General features: G+C 38.9%; 1 protein-coding gene across 2 annotated transcripts; it reads right to left on the bottom strand.

Annotated features, from left to right (window-relative positions):
- Positions 1–1,753: 1,753 nt before the first annotated feature.
- Positions 1,754–16,092, bottom strand: LOC110790432 (uncharacterized). Of its 2 annotated transcripts, none has more exons than XM_021995211.2 (5): positions 15,731–16,092; positions 15,439–15,632; positions 4,862–5,189; positions 2,559–2,651; positions 1,754–1,970 (listed from the first exon to the last, which is right to left on the bottom strand). In XM_021995211.2, the coding sequence occupies exons 1-5, from the start codon at positions 15,812–15,814 to the stop codon at positions 1,935–1,937; spliced, it is 735 nt and encodes a 244-aa protein (XP_021850903.1). In that variant the 5' UTR covers positions 15,815–16,092; the 3' UTR covers positions 1,754–1,934. The 2 variants fall into 2 exon arrangements, with proteins under 2 accessions (XP_021850903.1, XP_021850904.1); XM_021995212.2 differs by having other exon boundaries at positions 4,892–5,189; positions 15,731–16,085.
- Positions 16,093–17,203: the final 1,111 nt, after the last annotated feature.

Genomic DNA, 17,203 nt, shown 5'->3' with positions numbered 1-17,203 from the left:
TGATAGGAGGAGATATCTAGAGAATTAACTTGAATTGCAAAGTGGCCCCAACTCTTAGAACTTCAAGGTACGTGCAAGTGTGCAAGTCTAGGATGACCACCTTAATTCCATGATAATTCATGTGATGATTTTATACTGTGATTCATGTATTTGGACTATGTATGGATTCATGTTTGATTGAGTAAGCAAGCATTTTATGATTGGTTTATGTTTGTTGAATTGAAGTAAACAAGCATGTTATGATTGGTTTATGTTTGTTGAATTTGAATAATAAGCATGTTGTCCAAGTATGCTTATGCATGTATGATTTATTCACATGCAAGGAAGGGTTTATGCTATTGTACGTAACTAGTTTTTACCCTGTGCTATGCACGAGTTTTATAATTTAAAAATCCGGGTACATACTTTATGTAAAACTCCCTCCGTCCCAAATTAGTTGTTACACTTACTTTTGCACAAAGTTTTAGGTGATAAGTGGTTGTTTGATTATCAATTGGTATTTTATTGAAAAGGTAGATGTGATAGGAGTTAATAGAGTATTTTTTTTATTTAATGAGAGAGGGTGTGGGGGAAAAAAAGTTAGTGGGACGAGAGAGACAATATAATAATTGTGGGGTCATTCATAATTTAGAAGTGTAACAACTAATTTGGGACGGACGAAAAAGAAAAGTGTAACAACTAATATGGGACGGAGGGAGTATAAAGTAAGATACGCAGATTTTGAAATAATAAAATGTGAAACATTTGGTGTATTAAGAGATTAAATTTAGAATGTGAAACAAATAAAATTATTTTTGAAATAAAATGAATATCAAATTAATTAAGGAGGAGATTGAAAAGATGAATTTAAATGATGATTTAACAAAATATAAAATAATATAAAAGAGATGACATGTGGCATCAATTCATGAACACATTGTGTTTTAAAATATTAGAATAGATGTCTAGCATGTTTCGAGCTAAGTTATTGTGCCTAGTCGAACTATTGTTATTTACACATATGAAGGGATAGCTCTTGTTAGCCACCGCATATGGTAGACTTTTGAGTCAATTGTAGTAAGGATTCATTCGTGCCTAGTGCACAACCCGCATGTTAACGTGCATGTCGTGGATTACTCAACAAGTGTTGAAAGGAACCAATTCACTAGTGTCTTGATTGATTTATCACTAGTGTCTTGATTGATTGATCACAAGTCCTAGTGAATTAAAAAGGAGTCTTGTTTGGTTGTCCGTTTTAATGCTTTGTTTGACCGTGTCTTGAGTCGGCTTTGTGAATAAACTATTAATATACGTAAAGTGCAACCAGAACAAGTTTCAAAACTCTTGAATGTATATACCTTGAGTATGAACATGGAGGGAATCTTGAACGTAAAACTTGACTCATATGAATAATACAAGACGTTTCATTCTTTTTATGCGCTAGAATTCCTTCGGTATGACCTTTAACTTTCATTCTTTTAGTCCTAGTGAATTCCTTCGGCTTTGCTGGCGTTTGCCCAGGCTACCAGCGAGCCTGCCATCCAGCTTGCGGCGAAAATGGCGTCGATTAGGGTTAGGGTTTATTTGGGTTTCCATGTGAGAGAAGAGAAGGGGAAAATACCCTAACACAATTTTTTTAGAGATACATCTGCGTCATGGCATCTTTCTCGTGGCAAATCATATGGTTTCTGATGGCATCTTTCTCATGGCAAATCAAAAGGCTTCCTAAGCACTCTGCTTTTATCTTTTTCTTGTGACAATACTGCACCAATCATTTTAATTAAAAAATGGATTCCTCTATCAAAAAAAATTATACTTCGTATATGTGGATGTCATTCCTACAAAATTCAGTATACAATGCTTGGAGATGACAGCCTTAATTCTCCTTAACAAATCAATCAGAGTGCTCATCAAGTTCTAGAATGTCTGTTTCCAAAAATGACAATGTTTCCTTACTAGACATCCAAACGAGGACATGCCTCATTCTCGTCCTGCACATGTAAGAATATTGTCAGCCCCGAGCAAATTTTAACATTTATGTTATCAATTTAACAACCAAGCATCACAATTCACATATACGCTTCCAGACAAGCACTTTCCAATCACCTAGAGACTCAAGAATCGATTTTCAGCAAAAAAAAAATAAAAAAATTAGTTCCTCGTAACAAAAAGGATCAAGAAATTCAGTACCCGTGAAAAATTCCAGACTTCATTTGTTACTCACTCCTAGGTGTTTCATAATATACTCTTTAAGCTTGCAAACTACTGAGGAAGAAGGCAAATGGCCTGTGATAATTACTATTGTGATCACAAAATCTCCTCATAGTAAGACGGTTTATGCAGCAGGGAAGTTTGTCAAGGATTTGCATTAATAATATTAAATAGCAAAAATAAACCTTACTGAAAATACATAGATGATTTACGTGAAACAAATGTAAGTTAAACTATTGATTTATGGATACCATAAACACAGGCGAACACCATCCATAGGTCACAGATATGTGTATGTTCATCAAATATCACATGAAACAACATTCCAGATGGAAAACTATAGACAAACAGGGGGAGCAATAAGTTACCACTATAGCCTTAAAAGCACTCCCTACTGAAAGCTTCAATATACAACTTTCCGCCTGAGATGAAGGATCACCATCCTTGACATTGTTTCCCCCCTGCAAGGGTACGACTGTCAGAGTCACCTCTAAGTGAAGACAACTACGTCAAATTACTAGAGTGATGGACGTTATACACACAAAAAATATGTAAGAGAAACAAAATGATTTGGGTTCGGGCCGTTTGGCTAACATGAACTGTCATAAGAAATCGTTTGCGGAGCGTGGAAAAGAAAAGTAAAAGGTTATGTTAAAGAGATTAAACACGCAAAGTTGAGAAAGTGAAGGTGAGAGTAACAAGACACGAGAAATAGGAACAAGAAACAAAGTCGATTTAAAGAAAAGCACAAAGATGTCGAAAAAATAAAAAATACTCCCTCCATATTTTCTTATCTTGGGAGTCATACTTACCATTTTCGGCCGGATTTTATTAGGAGTCACACTTCCTACTTTTAGTAACTTCTCTACCCACACTACAAGCTCCCTCTCTAGTTTGATTAAAATACTTTCCGCATCATCTTTTTTCTATTTGTTTATTACTCTCTCCCCCCTTGCTTTAATATTTTTATTAGATTCAACTATCCTTCCTTAATATGGGTGTCGATCAACATGCGACTCCTAATAAAATACAGATGGAGTATATGCTAAAAGAAGAGGATATGCAAAGGAAAATAGAGAAAAGAAGTCATGTTGAATCGTTGGCATATATTATCTTGCTCCACTACGCCTTATCTAACACCATATATTTCTCAATCCCCAATAAAATCATATCACTCCCAATCACCCTCTTTAAATTTTGTTTGGTCTTCCTCACAATTCCACAAGTTTGACACTCTTCAAGTTGTCTAACCGACGCATTATTCGGTTCGTCTTTAACATGGCCATACCACCTTAGTTGATTCCTACTCATCTATTACTTTATACTAAAACAGACACCAGGAATGACACGTGTCAATCCCTGGTGCGATTTTTTCCCGCCAAAAACCACTTTCCTAAAAAAAGTGTATCTATTTATATATGGAAAAAAAATATTAGTTTAGAAATTATGGTAATAATAGATACCACGTAATAATAATTTTGCTAAATACTTTTTGGTAATATTTTATTCAAATCGGTATATTAATAATGAAAAATATATTAACTCGATATGTCATGTTGGTAAAATTAGCATATTACACATATATAATATGCATATTCTATGAATAAATTTAAATGACTATGTTTAAACAAATTTATAATTATGCAATAGTTTGAGGATACTCAGTTAAATATTTTGTAAAATAAATTATCATAATCCGTGCGTGCACGGGATCTAATCTAGTCTTCTTCTAAATCGGTGTAACCCTATTTTTTTCCTAATGACCTCATTCCTCAACCGAACCTTTCCTTTTTCTTGTATGGCCACAGGTCCAATGCAACATATGCATCCCTGCCAAGATGAATGTGACATTGTTTCACAACCCAATATTCCGTACAATATAACTCTATGGGACATGTCAGGATCACATATAAAGATACTAAATCAAGCATCCAACCGATAAAAGAGTATGCAGCATACCAACCAATGTTCTAATCATTTGAATTCCAGCATGTTTATCAAATAAAATAAATCAGATCATGACAATAGCTTATTCATAAACAAATGGCCTCAATTAACACATTAATTCTTGATTGTGTAGAGTAGTCGATAAAAAATCTAGCCCACCTTTGTGGACAGGACTGATATGTATCGGATACCTATGTCAAAAATACAAAATACTCGCTACACTTACCTTTGCACAAAGTTTTAGGTGAAAAGTGGTTGTTTGGTTATCAATTGTTATTTTATTGAAAAAATAGATGTGACGGGAGATAGTGTGGTATTTTTTTAACTGAATAAGCCAGAGTGTGGTAACCAAACTTTTGTTAGTGGGATGAGAGAAGCAATAATTGTGGGTTCATTCATAATTTGGAATTGTAACAAATAATGTGGGACGGATGAAAAAGGAAAGTGTAACAAATAATGTGGGACAGAGAGAGTAAAAAATAAACCTTGTAAACAAGCTCTATGTTTAGTAAATGTGAAACGTTTGTAACTAGCAAGCAAGAGAATGTTCAACGTCGAAGGGGAGAAAGAAAAATGTAGTAGGAAAGAAAAGAGAAGGGTGCAATTTAAAAACAAAACAAAATAATACTTCTCGATAAAAAAATGCAGCAGGTTATTTCAGTCTCAACTAGTCAACTCTCAACTACATTACAGAGCAGCATATGCAGAAAAAAAAATCACCAACCTTTTTTGAGAATTTGTCATCTTGACTTACTTCAAAAAGGGTGGAGTAGTACGCTGGATCATATATAGATCCACCTAGTTGATCTTCAGAATCTGAGGATTGTCTAACAACTGCAGCTGCAGGGGTTGCAGGACTTAAAAAACTGTTTCTTAAATCAAAATCTGCTTCTCGAGAAACTGCACTTTCTACATGCGCAATTCCCAGTCTGTACATCTGAATCCACAAGAAAGCAGACAATATTCTAACTGACAATCCAAGAATTTGCATGAACAGAGTGAGCTTCAAGGAAAAGATAAAGAATGCTCCATTATCCTCTGATGAGATGTACCTGCACAAATACAGCAACAAAAAGGGGAGTTAATAGTCATTTTGTAATTCACACAATCAGGGGAAATCCAACTATAACCATGCTACCCACCAATCAGAATGAAGCCCACCATATCATTGGGGTGGAAAGTCGAGTTCATCATATACTCAGACCAAACAAATAGAAGATCGATTGGATACATCTCACATTCAATCCATCATAAAAAAGGGTGGGGGGGGGGGGGGGGGGGGAGAGTCCAAAACAGGGTAGTGACGTAATGGACCCACCAAATCAGGACCCACCTATGCTGGTCTACAGCAGGTGCAGCAAACACACAGCAGGCACCACAACAACAACAACAACAAGAGGAAGCACTACAAGGAGCTGTTGGCACCAACTGACAAACAGAGAAGCAGCAGAGCAATGAGTGTAATGTACTTAGAAGTATAAATAGAGGAGAGGTAGAAAGAGAAAGGCATTGAGTAGTATTGTGGTGTTTTGGAGATTTGTAACCTAAAGTTACTAACTGAGATTTGTAGCCTAAAGCTACTACTTTTTGTAATCGGTTGGTCGGAATTCATTAATCAATCAATCTTCTCTTCTATTTAATTGTATTGTGTGTGATTGTGGTTGAGTTGAGTCAGGGCATTATACTTGGTATCAGAGCGGTTCGGGCAGAGGGGACAACCAACAACCATGGTGTTATCTAATACGCAGAGAATCGAGGCTATGGACATGACCATCTCGGAAGTAAACCAGAGAATGGTTGAGTTGGAGAGCACTGTCCAACAAGTCAAGTCTTGACGGATGGAAGGGCAACGATGGACTCAGCCACCGCCCGACTAGAAGGTCGGATTGAGCGCTTTAGGGAGGAGCAGAATAACCAGATGAGCTTGTTGAAGAAGAACCAGGAGGAATCTCAGGTTGGCCAACAAGAACGTCGGCGCAGAACCGCCTCGCAACCAGGAAAAGACGGTGTACTCGGAGAACAGAGAAAATAGGAGTAACCGCCACTTTCAAACGGGGGACGAGAGATTTAATGATGGTGTTGGATTGTACGACGACGGTGATGGTGGTAGGGGCCATTGGAAGTACTTCGCCTTCTACCACCTCTCGGAGAGCGAGAAGCTAAATGCTGCTGTCGTATCCATGTAGGGCGACGTCGCAGAGGTGAAAAGTACTTCGCCTTCTACTACCTCTCGGAGAGCGAGAAGCTAAATGTTGTTGTCGTATCCATGCAGGGCGACGTCGCATAAATCCAATCTGAAACTTGCTAGATTTGAAAGGAGGATTTTGCTGAAGTTCCGACCTACCGATGTCAGAACACCCCATGAACAATGGCTCTCTACAACACAGACTACGACGGTGACGGAATACCAGAAGAAGTTCATCGAGCTCGCCGGACCGCTCAAGGATGTGCCGGAAAGTATAATGTTGGGTCCGTTTTTAAGTGGAGAAGAGGAGATTAAAACAGAAAGAAACAGGGTCGCTGGACTCAAAAGGGGGAACGTTTGGGCCTACTAAGAGTGGGCCGTTTTCGTATTTTAGTTGAGGACAATCCTTAGCAACCAACGGACACAACAACACAAACCCATGGGTTGACATCCAACTACTTCAACCCACTTTCTAAGGTTGGGGGAACAAAACCCACCAACTCTTACGAGTCACAAGCCTCAAACTAAAACAATCACCAATTCACGAGTTCCTCCACCCGAGCCACGCCGACCACATTGCGATTCTCCGGCGAGGTTAACGCTTGACAGAGCGTGAATTGCCACACAAAAAGGCGAGGGGGTTATGTTTCCGATGTGACGAACGATGGGGGTAGGTCACCAATGTAAGAGGAAGCAATTGAGTGTACTTTTAGTGGAGGAGGACGAGGTGGAGGAGGCCGCCGGCGGCACGCTCCAGGTGCTCGAAATTCCCGAGGAGGATTTTGTAACTGAATTTCCATAAATTTCATAGTGGGGCACCCAAAACCTTGAAGCTAGTTGGCAAGATCGGTGAATAAGAAATAATGGTCATGATCGATCATGGGGCGACCCACAAGGCCACAACTTTATTTCTTGCCGAACCGTTGAGAAATTAGGGGTGCCCATCAGTGAGTCGGCCCAGCCGGATTTGGCGTCTCGTTGGGGAATGGCGAAGCGGTGCGTGAAACCAGAGTTTGTAAGGGGGTGAAGATGAAACTGAATGGGAAATTGAAATACAAAGGATTTTTTACCTTCGGGATTGGGAAATAAAAGGTTATTCTTGCTACCCAGTGGTTAGAGAAGCTCGGGCATGTGGTTACAACCTAGAAAACACAGTGACGTTGAAAGGGAACCCGTCCCTAAACCGCTCGCGAGTGTCACTCAAAGCCATGATGAAGGTAATCGAGAAGGACGGTGGAGGAATTCCGATGGAATTCAACCGACAGAAAAACACCCAATCAGTCGAGCCACCGAGCTATTTGCAGGGAATGTTAGATGAATTTAAGGCAGTATTTGACTCACCCACTAGGAACCACGAACACGCTATCATCCTCAAGGTAGAAATCTGGTAGGAGTTAGAAGCAGGTATCATAAGGCCCTCGACCAGTCCGTTTTCCAACCCGGTATTACTAGTAAAGAAGAAAGATGGCTCGTGGCGTGTTGATTATTGGGCCTTGAACAAAGAAACTGTGCCAGGTAAGTACCCGATTCCCGTGATCGATGAAGTGTTGGATGAATTGTTCGGGGCGCGCATTTTCTCTAAGATGGGGCTACGGGCCGGCTACCATCGGATACTTGTGAGGCCGAGAGACACCCGTAAGACAGCTTTCCAGAGTAATGAGGGGCATTACGAGTTTCTAATCATGTCGTTCGGACTCAACAACGCACCAGCTACTTTTCAATCCTTGATGAATGAGGTATTTTGCCCTTATTTGAGAAAGTTTGTTCTAGTGTTTTTTGATGACATATTGGTTTACTAGACAAGAATTTTGGGAAGATTTAGAAGAAGTGGTGCAACGTGTCCCTAGAAGTGAGAAACTGATCATTGGTGGGGATCTCAACGGGCATGTAGGCTCGAGTCGCGATGGATTTGAAAGCATTCATGGTGGTTTTGGGTATGGGGAGCTGAATGAAGCGGGAAATGCTATTTTGGATTTTGCATTGGCATATGACTTGGGTATAATGAACACTTGGTTTGAGAAAAGAGACTCTCACCTAGTAACCTATAGGAGTGGAGACAATACGAGCTAAATTGACCTCTTTTTAGTAAGGAATGCTTTGAGACAGTGCTACGCCAATTGTAAGGTGATTCAGGGTGAGAGTACAACAACCCAACATAGACTGTGGTACTTGATTCTCGAGGTAGAAGTTATATAAGGAGTAGAAGACCACTAGTAGAGTCTAGGATCAAGTGGTGGAAACTTCAAGGGGAGCAACAACTAAAATTTGTGGAAAAGGTGGCAAGTGAAGGTATTTGGGTCGGGGATATGGATTTGGATATAGACTCATTATGGACAAGAATGGAGCACACCATAAAAGGAGTGGCGAAAGAGGTCCTAGGGGAATCTAAAGGAATCATGCCACCAAGTAAGGACACATCTTGGTGGAACGAAGTTGTGCAACAAGCTATAAAGAGCAAACGAGAATGCTATAAGGAGTTGGGGAAATGTAGAAGTGATGAGAACTACGAGAAGTACAAGGAGGCTAAAAGGGAAGCAAAGAAGGCCGTAAGAGAGGGTAGAGCAAAGGTGAATCAGGATCTTTACACAAGATTGGATACAAAAGAAGGGGAAAAAGACATTTATAAACTTGCTCGAATGAGAGATAGAAAGACGCGAGACATCGGGAGGATTAAATGTGTGAAAGATGTTGATCAAAAAGTTTTGGTGGGAGATAAGGAAATCAAGGATAGATGGAGGTCCTACTTTGATAACTTGTTCAACGGGGATCAAGGGCGCGATATTGGGGATACAAATATCCCTCGGGATATGGTTAACCTAGATTTTATGCGAAGAATTCAAAAGAGAGAAGTCGAAATGGCACTGAAAAAGATGGGACGCAAGAGGGCAGTGGGGCCCGATGGTATGCCTATCAAAGTCTGGAGATGTTTGGGAGAGAGAGGGGTTGTGTATGGTTAACAACTCTTTTCAACAAGATTTGGGGAAGTAATAGGATGCCAGTAGAGTGGAGGAAAAAGTACTATCATGAGGAGAACTGTGAAAATTTCGGAGAACCAGTTTGGATTTATGCCTGGGAGATCGACTACGGAGGCCATTCATCTTATAAGGCAACTAATGGAGATTTATCGGGATAAGAAGAAGGATTTACATATGGTTTCATTGATTTGGAGAAGGCGTATGATAAGGTATCAAGGGAAATTCTTTGGTTGGCATTAAGTAGGAAAGAAATTCTGAGGAAGTATATTGATATCATCAAGGACATGTATGAGGGAGTTAGCACGAGTGTGAGAACTAGTGTTGGTAAGACCGAAGAATTCCCCATTACAATTGGAGTGCATCAAGGTTCCGCACTTAGCCCGTTTCTTTTTGCTATAGTCATGGACGAATTGACGAGGTCAATCCAAGATGGTATACCCTGGTGCATGATGTTTGCAGATGATATTGTGTTGATTGATGAAACAAAAGGAGTGGAAAGTAAGTTGGAGTTATGGAGACAAACTTTGGAATCTCGGGGTTTTAGGCTGAGTAGAAACAAGACGGAATATATGCAATGTAAGTTTAGTGGAGTCCAAGATAGAGAGACAGGGGGGATTACCTTAGATGGGAAAATTGTCCAAGGCTCTGAAATGTTCCAAAAGTGCCAAAAGGATGGAGAATTGGATGGGGATGTGGCCCATAGAATCAAAGCAGGTTGGTTGAAGTGGAAAAGTGCCACAGGGTTCCTATGTGATTCAGGCATGTCCCAAAGATTGAAGGGAAAATTTTACCGCACGGCAATTCGACCGGCTTTGTTATATGGCACAGAATGTTGGGCAGTGAAACATTGTCACGTGCACAAGATGAATGTGGCGGAGATGCGCATGTTACGTTGGATGTGTGGGCATACAAGAAAGGATCGTTTGAGGAATGAGATTATTAGGAAGAAAGTAGGGGTTGCACCGATTGAGTTTAAGATGATGGAAAATCGTTTAAGATGGTTTGAACATGTAAGCAGAAGATCAAGTGATGCTCCGGTTAGGAGGATAGAAGGGTGGCAAAATGATAGAATTGCAAGGGGTAGGGGAAGACCTAAGAAAACTTGGAGGAAGGTGATTGAGCACGATATGAGCTTTCTTGGGATTGAGGAAAATATGGCGTTGGATAGGACAACGTGGAGGGAGAGAATATATATTGATGACTTCATTTGACTTATACAACTTTCATGTTTCTGTTTCTTTCTTTTTTAATTTATTTTTATTCTTATTTTATTTTATTATTTTTAAAATTCTTTTGAATTTTTTATTATCACATGCTATTTTGAAATGTACTTATTTTACCTATTCATTTATTTTAAACTTTACTTATTTTTTATTATCTCCTACAATATTTCTTCTATATTATATATATTTATTTTTCTCTTATCTTACTTTCATTAATTCCACCTTCTCTTCCTTGCTTTTTCTTTTTACTTCCTGCTCCTTTCTGGTTTTATTGGTGACAATGACGATCTCCTACAACGATTCATGTTAGCCGACCCCAAATCATTTTGGGACTAAGGCTTTGTTGTTGTTGTTGTATTGGTTTACGGTGGTAGTGAGGAAGAACACATCACGAACCAACACATTGTGTTATCCACCTTGGCCAAACATCAGTTGTTTGCAAACTTTAAAAAATGTGAGTTTGGGCGGGACGAGGTAGCCTACTTAGGTCATGTCAATGTATAAAAAAAGCGCACTAAAGCGATGTGCGTCCTTGCGCTTAATCCCAAGGCGTGCGCTTAATAGAAGTGAAGCGCACTTTTTAAGAATTAAAGGTTTTTTACTCTTATGCATATATATCTTACTAAAATAACCACAAAAATATATAAACATCAGATTTGCTTCCAAAAATATATTACTCTTTACTTTAACAAAAATAAAGCATATGACATAGTGTTTATCCAGAAGCTAGGGTCGGCTGTTGTGACTGATGTCTTCTTCTTTTCTTCTTTTTCCTTTTCTTAAGGACTCTTGGTCTACTTTATATTGTTAAGGATTAGGTTTTTTTGCCAAAAAGGACCTTTTATAAACGTTTTTTTGCGAGAAAGGACCTTTTATGACGAAATTGGTGAAATGGGACCTAATACATAATTTTTTTTGTTGATTGGGACCTTTTACCGGTTTCTTGGAGTTGACCCAAGATTCCGGCAACGACTTTGACACGTGGCAACCGGAGAAGGCCACGTGTCCATTTAATGATTAAAAAAAAAAATCCCCCCCAAAAAAAAAATTATCGATTTTATTTTTTTGCCCCAAATCGATTTTTTTTTTGCCCCAAATCGAAATTGATTTTTTTGCCCCAAATCGATTTTTTTTTTTGCCCCAAATCGTTTTTTTTGCTCCAATTCTCCCTCCAAAATCCCAATTGCCTTAAAGTTCGTCACTGAAATTGTCTACCACGAATTGTTATTCATAGCCACACGAATGAGGTTTGCTAGTTTTCCCCCTCAATTGTTCTAATTTTGCGTCGAAAAAATTAGGGTTCTTCGCAAAATTGGGGCATAAAAAAAGAAATTCGATTTGGGGCCAAAAAAAAAATATCGATTTTTTTTTTTTAGGCATTTTTTTTTTTTTGGGCAATTTTTTTTTAATCATTAAATGGACACGGTTCACTCTCCGGTTGCCACGTGTCAAAGTCGTTGCCTGAATCTTGGGTCAACTCCAAAAAACCGGTAAAAGATCCCAATCAACAAAAAAAATTATGTTTTAGGTCCCATTTCACCAATTTCGTCATAAAAGGTCCTTTCTCGCAAAAAACCGTTTATAAAAGGTCCTTTTTGGCAAAAAATCCTAAGGATTAATAGGGAGTGGTCCAGAATACAATAACAACATATAAAAAAGCTTTCAACGTAAATTAATAATAATAAAAAAAGAATTTCAACGAAGCCCCAAAATCGCGCTTTTTGCGCTTCGCGGGCTTCATGCGCTTAAGCACGCTTCGGCGAGCTTAATCACAAAGCTTTGCTCATACCTAATTAAGCGTTTTTCCCTAGAGCTTCGAGCTTCAGGGCTTAAGCGCGCTTTTTAAAACACTGGGTCATGTAATCTCGAAACAGGGGTGGCACTGGCAGTTGATCAAGAGAAGGTGCACGCTATGAGGGAGTGGGACACACCAAAAAATCTGAGTGAGTTGAGGGGGTTCCTTGGGCTCACCTGGTATTACCGGAAGTTCATAGCAAATTATGCTCAAATTGCTCAACCGGTGACCGATCAACTCCATAAGGATTGCTATGGGTGGACTAAGGAAGCAGCCTTCGTGAAACTAAAAGAGGCCATGACAACAACACATGTCTTAGCAATGCCTAACTTTAATAAGTTGTTTGTGATCGAAACAGATGCCTCGGGGTTCGGATTGGGGGCATTAATGATGCAAGAGTATCGCCCGGCCTTCTATAGGAGAGTGTTGGGGCCGAGAGCTAGCCAGCTAGGGGGAGGTCGATATACGAAAAGGAGTTGATGGCTTGTTTGGTTGTTACAAAAATGGAAGCACTACTTGCTCAGGAGGCACTTTGTGATTCGAACCGATCAACAGAGCCTCCGGTACATCACATAACAAAAAGAAGGATGCCTTGTTGACTACCTAGGGGATTATGTTGGAGGAAGAGGTCAAGAAGGATGCCTTGCTGCAGAAACAAAATCAAGAGTTAAAGGAAGGGAAACAGTTAACTTGGTTTGCCTTGATTGGGGAGTGACTAGTGTATAAGGGGCGCATGGTGCTGAGTAAGTCTTCGAAATTCATACCCACAATCTTGCAAGAATATCATTATTCACCTATGGGGGTCATTCCGGGGAGGTAAAGACCTATCTCCGACTAGTGTCTGAATGGTTTTGGCAAGGAATAAGGAAGAATGTAGCCAAGTATGTTTGTGAGTGCGTAGTCTGTCAAAGGAATAAGCATTCCCATCAACAACCAATCGGATTACTCCAACTTTAACATGTACCAACGGTCGGGATGAATTGACTTATGGATTTCACTGAAGGGTTTCCACCTTCAAAGGGGGTGGATACGATACTAGTGGTGGTAGACCGGCTGTCAAAATATGCGCATTTTATTAGGCTCAAACACCCATTCACAACCTTGATGTTAGCTAAGGCCTTCATTAGAGAAATTGTACGACTGCACGGATTCCCCACATCCATTGTATCTCATAGGGACCGAGTCCTTTTGAATAATTTTTGGAGGGAATTATTTAGGCTCCAAACGCACGGATTTGAAGAGGAGTACATAGTATCATCCCCAAACCGATGGCCATTCGGAAAATGTGAATAAGGGACTTGAAACCTATTTGAGATGTTTCGAGGGAGAGAAGCCAAAGGAGTGGGCCAAGTGGCTTCCGTGGGTCGAGTACTCCTATAATACCTCCACACACACATTCACGACCATAAGACCTTTCAAAATTGTGTATGGCCGAGACACAACGCAACTTCCGCAGCAGGACAAACAAAACAACAGTTGATAGTATTGATGAGATGCTCAAGGAAAGGGATGGAGTCCTAGATGAACTAAAACTCAATTTATTGTGTCAACAAATAATCAAACAACATGTTGATACAAAGAGAAGGGATGAAAGTTTTGCGGTAGGAGACTTAGTCTCCTTAAATTACAACCATACCGGCAACGTTCCTTGGCTAACCGATCAAATGAGAAACTATCACCTCGATTTTATGGGCTATCCAAAGTGGCTTACAAATTACAGCTCCCACAACAAGCAAAATATATCCTATGTTCCATGGGAACTCAAATCATTGTTGCTACATTACCAGACCGACTAACTCCCGAGTTAGAACTTTTGGTCGAACCTGAAGAGTTGTTGGCAGTTTGTGACCAAGATGGAGAGATCACCACGGTGTTGATCAAGTGGAAAGGGTTGTCCACCTTTGAAGCAAGGTATTGGTTTGGGGGCAGGGTGTTGTAATGGAGCCACCAAATCAGGACCCACCTATGTGTGTCTACAGCAGGCGCAACAAACGGAGCAGGCACCACAACAACAACAACAACCACAACAACAACAACGCAAGAGCGGTTGGCACTAACTGACAAACAGAGAAGCGGCAGAGCAATTAATGAGTGTAACGTACTTGGCAGTATAAATAGAGGAGAGGTAGAAAGAGAAAGGCATTGAGTAGTATTGTGGTGTTTTGGAGAGGTAGAAAGAGAAAGGCATTACAAGTGACATCTTTAAAGGGAAAACATGAAGAAGTCCAAGGTTGTGAGGAGAAAGTCCAAGGTTTCGGTTGATTTAAGGTGGATAGAAAAAAAAAATAGTTGGGTTTGGTTGTTTAAGTGTGAAATAACAAAAGATGAGACTTTTAATAGGGATAAGGTATGGGGAAAACCGGGACCTTCAGGACTTGGTGAGCATTGAATTTTCAATAACAGAGCTAGATTGAAGAGGAAGACCGAAAAATCAGAAATATGAAAGGGGATGATAAGAGAAGATTGATTAGAGGGGGGGGGGGGGGGGGGGGGCAGGAGACAGATCAAAGAGAGAACTGACCTGAATGGCTTAATAAACTTGACCGGCAACAACCACAAGAGGATATGGTGCCGTATTCAGGGGTAAATGTAGCATACACAAAGGGTATGCAATTGCATACCCTGACATTTACTTAAAAGAAAATAGAAGCAGCTTAAGAGCAAATACATGAATGCAGCAAGTTGGTGATTTTAGCATAATTAAGTGTGGTAGTGTGTGGCACAAGCTTTGAGGTTACCTTTTGCAATTTTTTCCCAACTAAATGGTTAAAATTTTAGAAAAAAAAGCAGTCAATTAAGAAATATACTATGGTAAGATAAGGGTATCAATAAATTTGAATTATTTTCTATATAGTTCTGCATACCCTATATGTAAATTTTGGATATGCCAGTGGCCGTATAAAAACACAATTTGCGAAGTAGGTTTTATTTGCACATTGGAAATTTGATTCATGGTTGAAGTTGAATATTATTCATGCTGTAATTGGTATTAGCGCAATTAAATAAGGGTCGAATTTGAAATTGAAAATCTTAGGTAGCAATTCAAAACATAATATTTAAGGAGATTGTGATTATCCCAATAACTTAAGTAGCAAAAAGAGGAATGAGAAAGTCAGTACTCACCAGATGTCATAGGAGAAAAGAAGAAACCAGAAGATGTCAAGTACGATTGCAGAAAAGAGTAAAAAGGCATAAGTTCGACCAAGGCTTTGACTGCCACTCTCAATAGCTACAAGAGCAAACAACGCTATAGCAAAGTTGATAAGAAGCACCCCGGTATACAATGCTCCTAAGGATCCAACCAAAGAGCATCCAATCTGCAAACGGATAATAGTAATTTTAATTTTAATTTTAATTTTAATTTTTTTTAAAGAATCGTATTTGGAAATGGAATTGGAATTTAATTTGAACTTACTTGGACGTATAACAGGATCACGGCAACGAATTGAAGCTTATCGTAATCACGAACCCACGGAGAAGTACAAAGCATTATATTCATATACCATAACCCTAATTTGTTTCTCTCTCCTCAATATCTCAAACCTCAAATCAATTACTTACTCCCACCTAGCCTACTATTTGCTGCGACCTCTCCCTTGAAAAGAAGGTTTTCCTCCCTAAATTCGAGAGCCCTACCGAGTTCCCGTAGGACTATCTACTTCTAACGTCGATTTGCCCGGTGCTAATATCGGACGAGATTGTCTTCTCAATGTGCTACTCTTGGACTCAATGAAGACGAGGATGAGTTAATAGATTTAGGGATGTGGCACAAACTGAATTCTTAACAAGCTACGTTCGTAAAAGAGGAAGTAATTGATTGAGGTATTAAATACTCCGTATAATTTTTTTCAGTTTATGCTAAAAGATAGACCAAAAAGCTCACCTTTTAACAACCGGAGAAAGTCGCCACTACCAACAATCTCTAATCGTCACAACCACCCGAAACCTGGGAATAAACCTCTTTTTTTTGGTTTCTCTCCTCTTCGTTCATTAGTGCAGGATATGTCATGTCACGGACTCACGGATCGTCTCCCGCATTACATTGCTGTCTTGCTGGGCACGGTCACAACATGGTGGATCATTGGGCGAGTCTGAGTCGGTACTCGGTAATACCCTTAACATAATAGTCATCCCGGTTAAATGCAAATCGGAATGTAAGGCCTTGTTTAGTTCACCTTATTTCTCCTAATTTGATCTGATCTGATCTGAACTTATTTTTTCTGATCTGATCTGATCTGAACTTATTTTTCTGATCTGGTCTGATCTGATCTAATTTGATCTGATCTGATTCTTCAGAATTAAGTTTAAACAAAAATTTACATTTATTAATATTAAACAACTTACGTGTAAAATAAATGTTACACAAATTTATAATATTGTTATTATTATAAATTTATTTGACTTTGCTCATGATTTAACTATTCCTTATATTAGATAGACCTACACATGATCTAGATAGATCGGTTATGATCTAGACATATAAGTTCTGATCTGGATATCATATGTACAGATTGGTTCTAATCTAGACATGATTTGTACATATCAATTATGATCTGTACATATTAGTTGTGATCTGGACATGATATGTAATCCCCCGTAAATTTATAAATTTTATTAATATATTTTAACGTATATTATTTATATTTAAATAGAATTTATGAATGTTAGTAATAAATATATAATTAACGTATATTTATTTTACTTTAAGTACGTTCTAAATATTTAACAATTTTTGAACTTTATTATATTCATATATTTAATGTATATTTAATTTTATTTAAATATATTCTAAATATTTTAACAGTTTGTGCAATCAAGAATAATTTTAGAATTTTATGTCGAAAAGAATTTGAATTAGGAAAACTCGTTGAATTCGGAAAAACAATCA

This window comes from Spinacia oleracea, chromosome 4 (genome assembly GCF_020520425.1).
Source record: "Spinacia oleracea cultivar Varoflay chromosome 4, BTI_SOV_V1, whole genome shotgun sequence".
NCBI classification, from domain to species: domain Eukaryota; kingdom Viridiplantae; phylum Streptophyta; class Magnoliopsida; order Caryophyllales; family Amaranthaceae; genus Spinacia; species Spinacia oleracea.
Note: the sequence above shows the minus strand (reverse complement) of the source record. Positions and strands in the feature narration are given on the sequence as shown.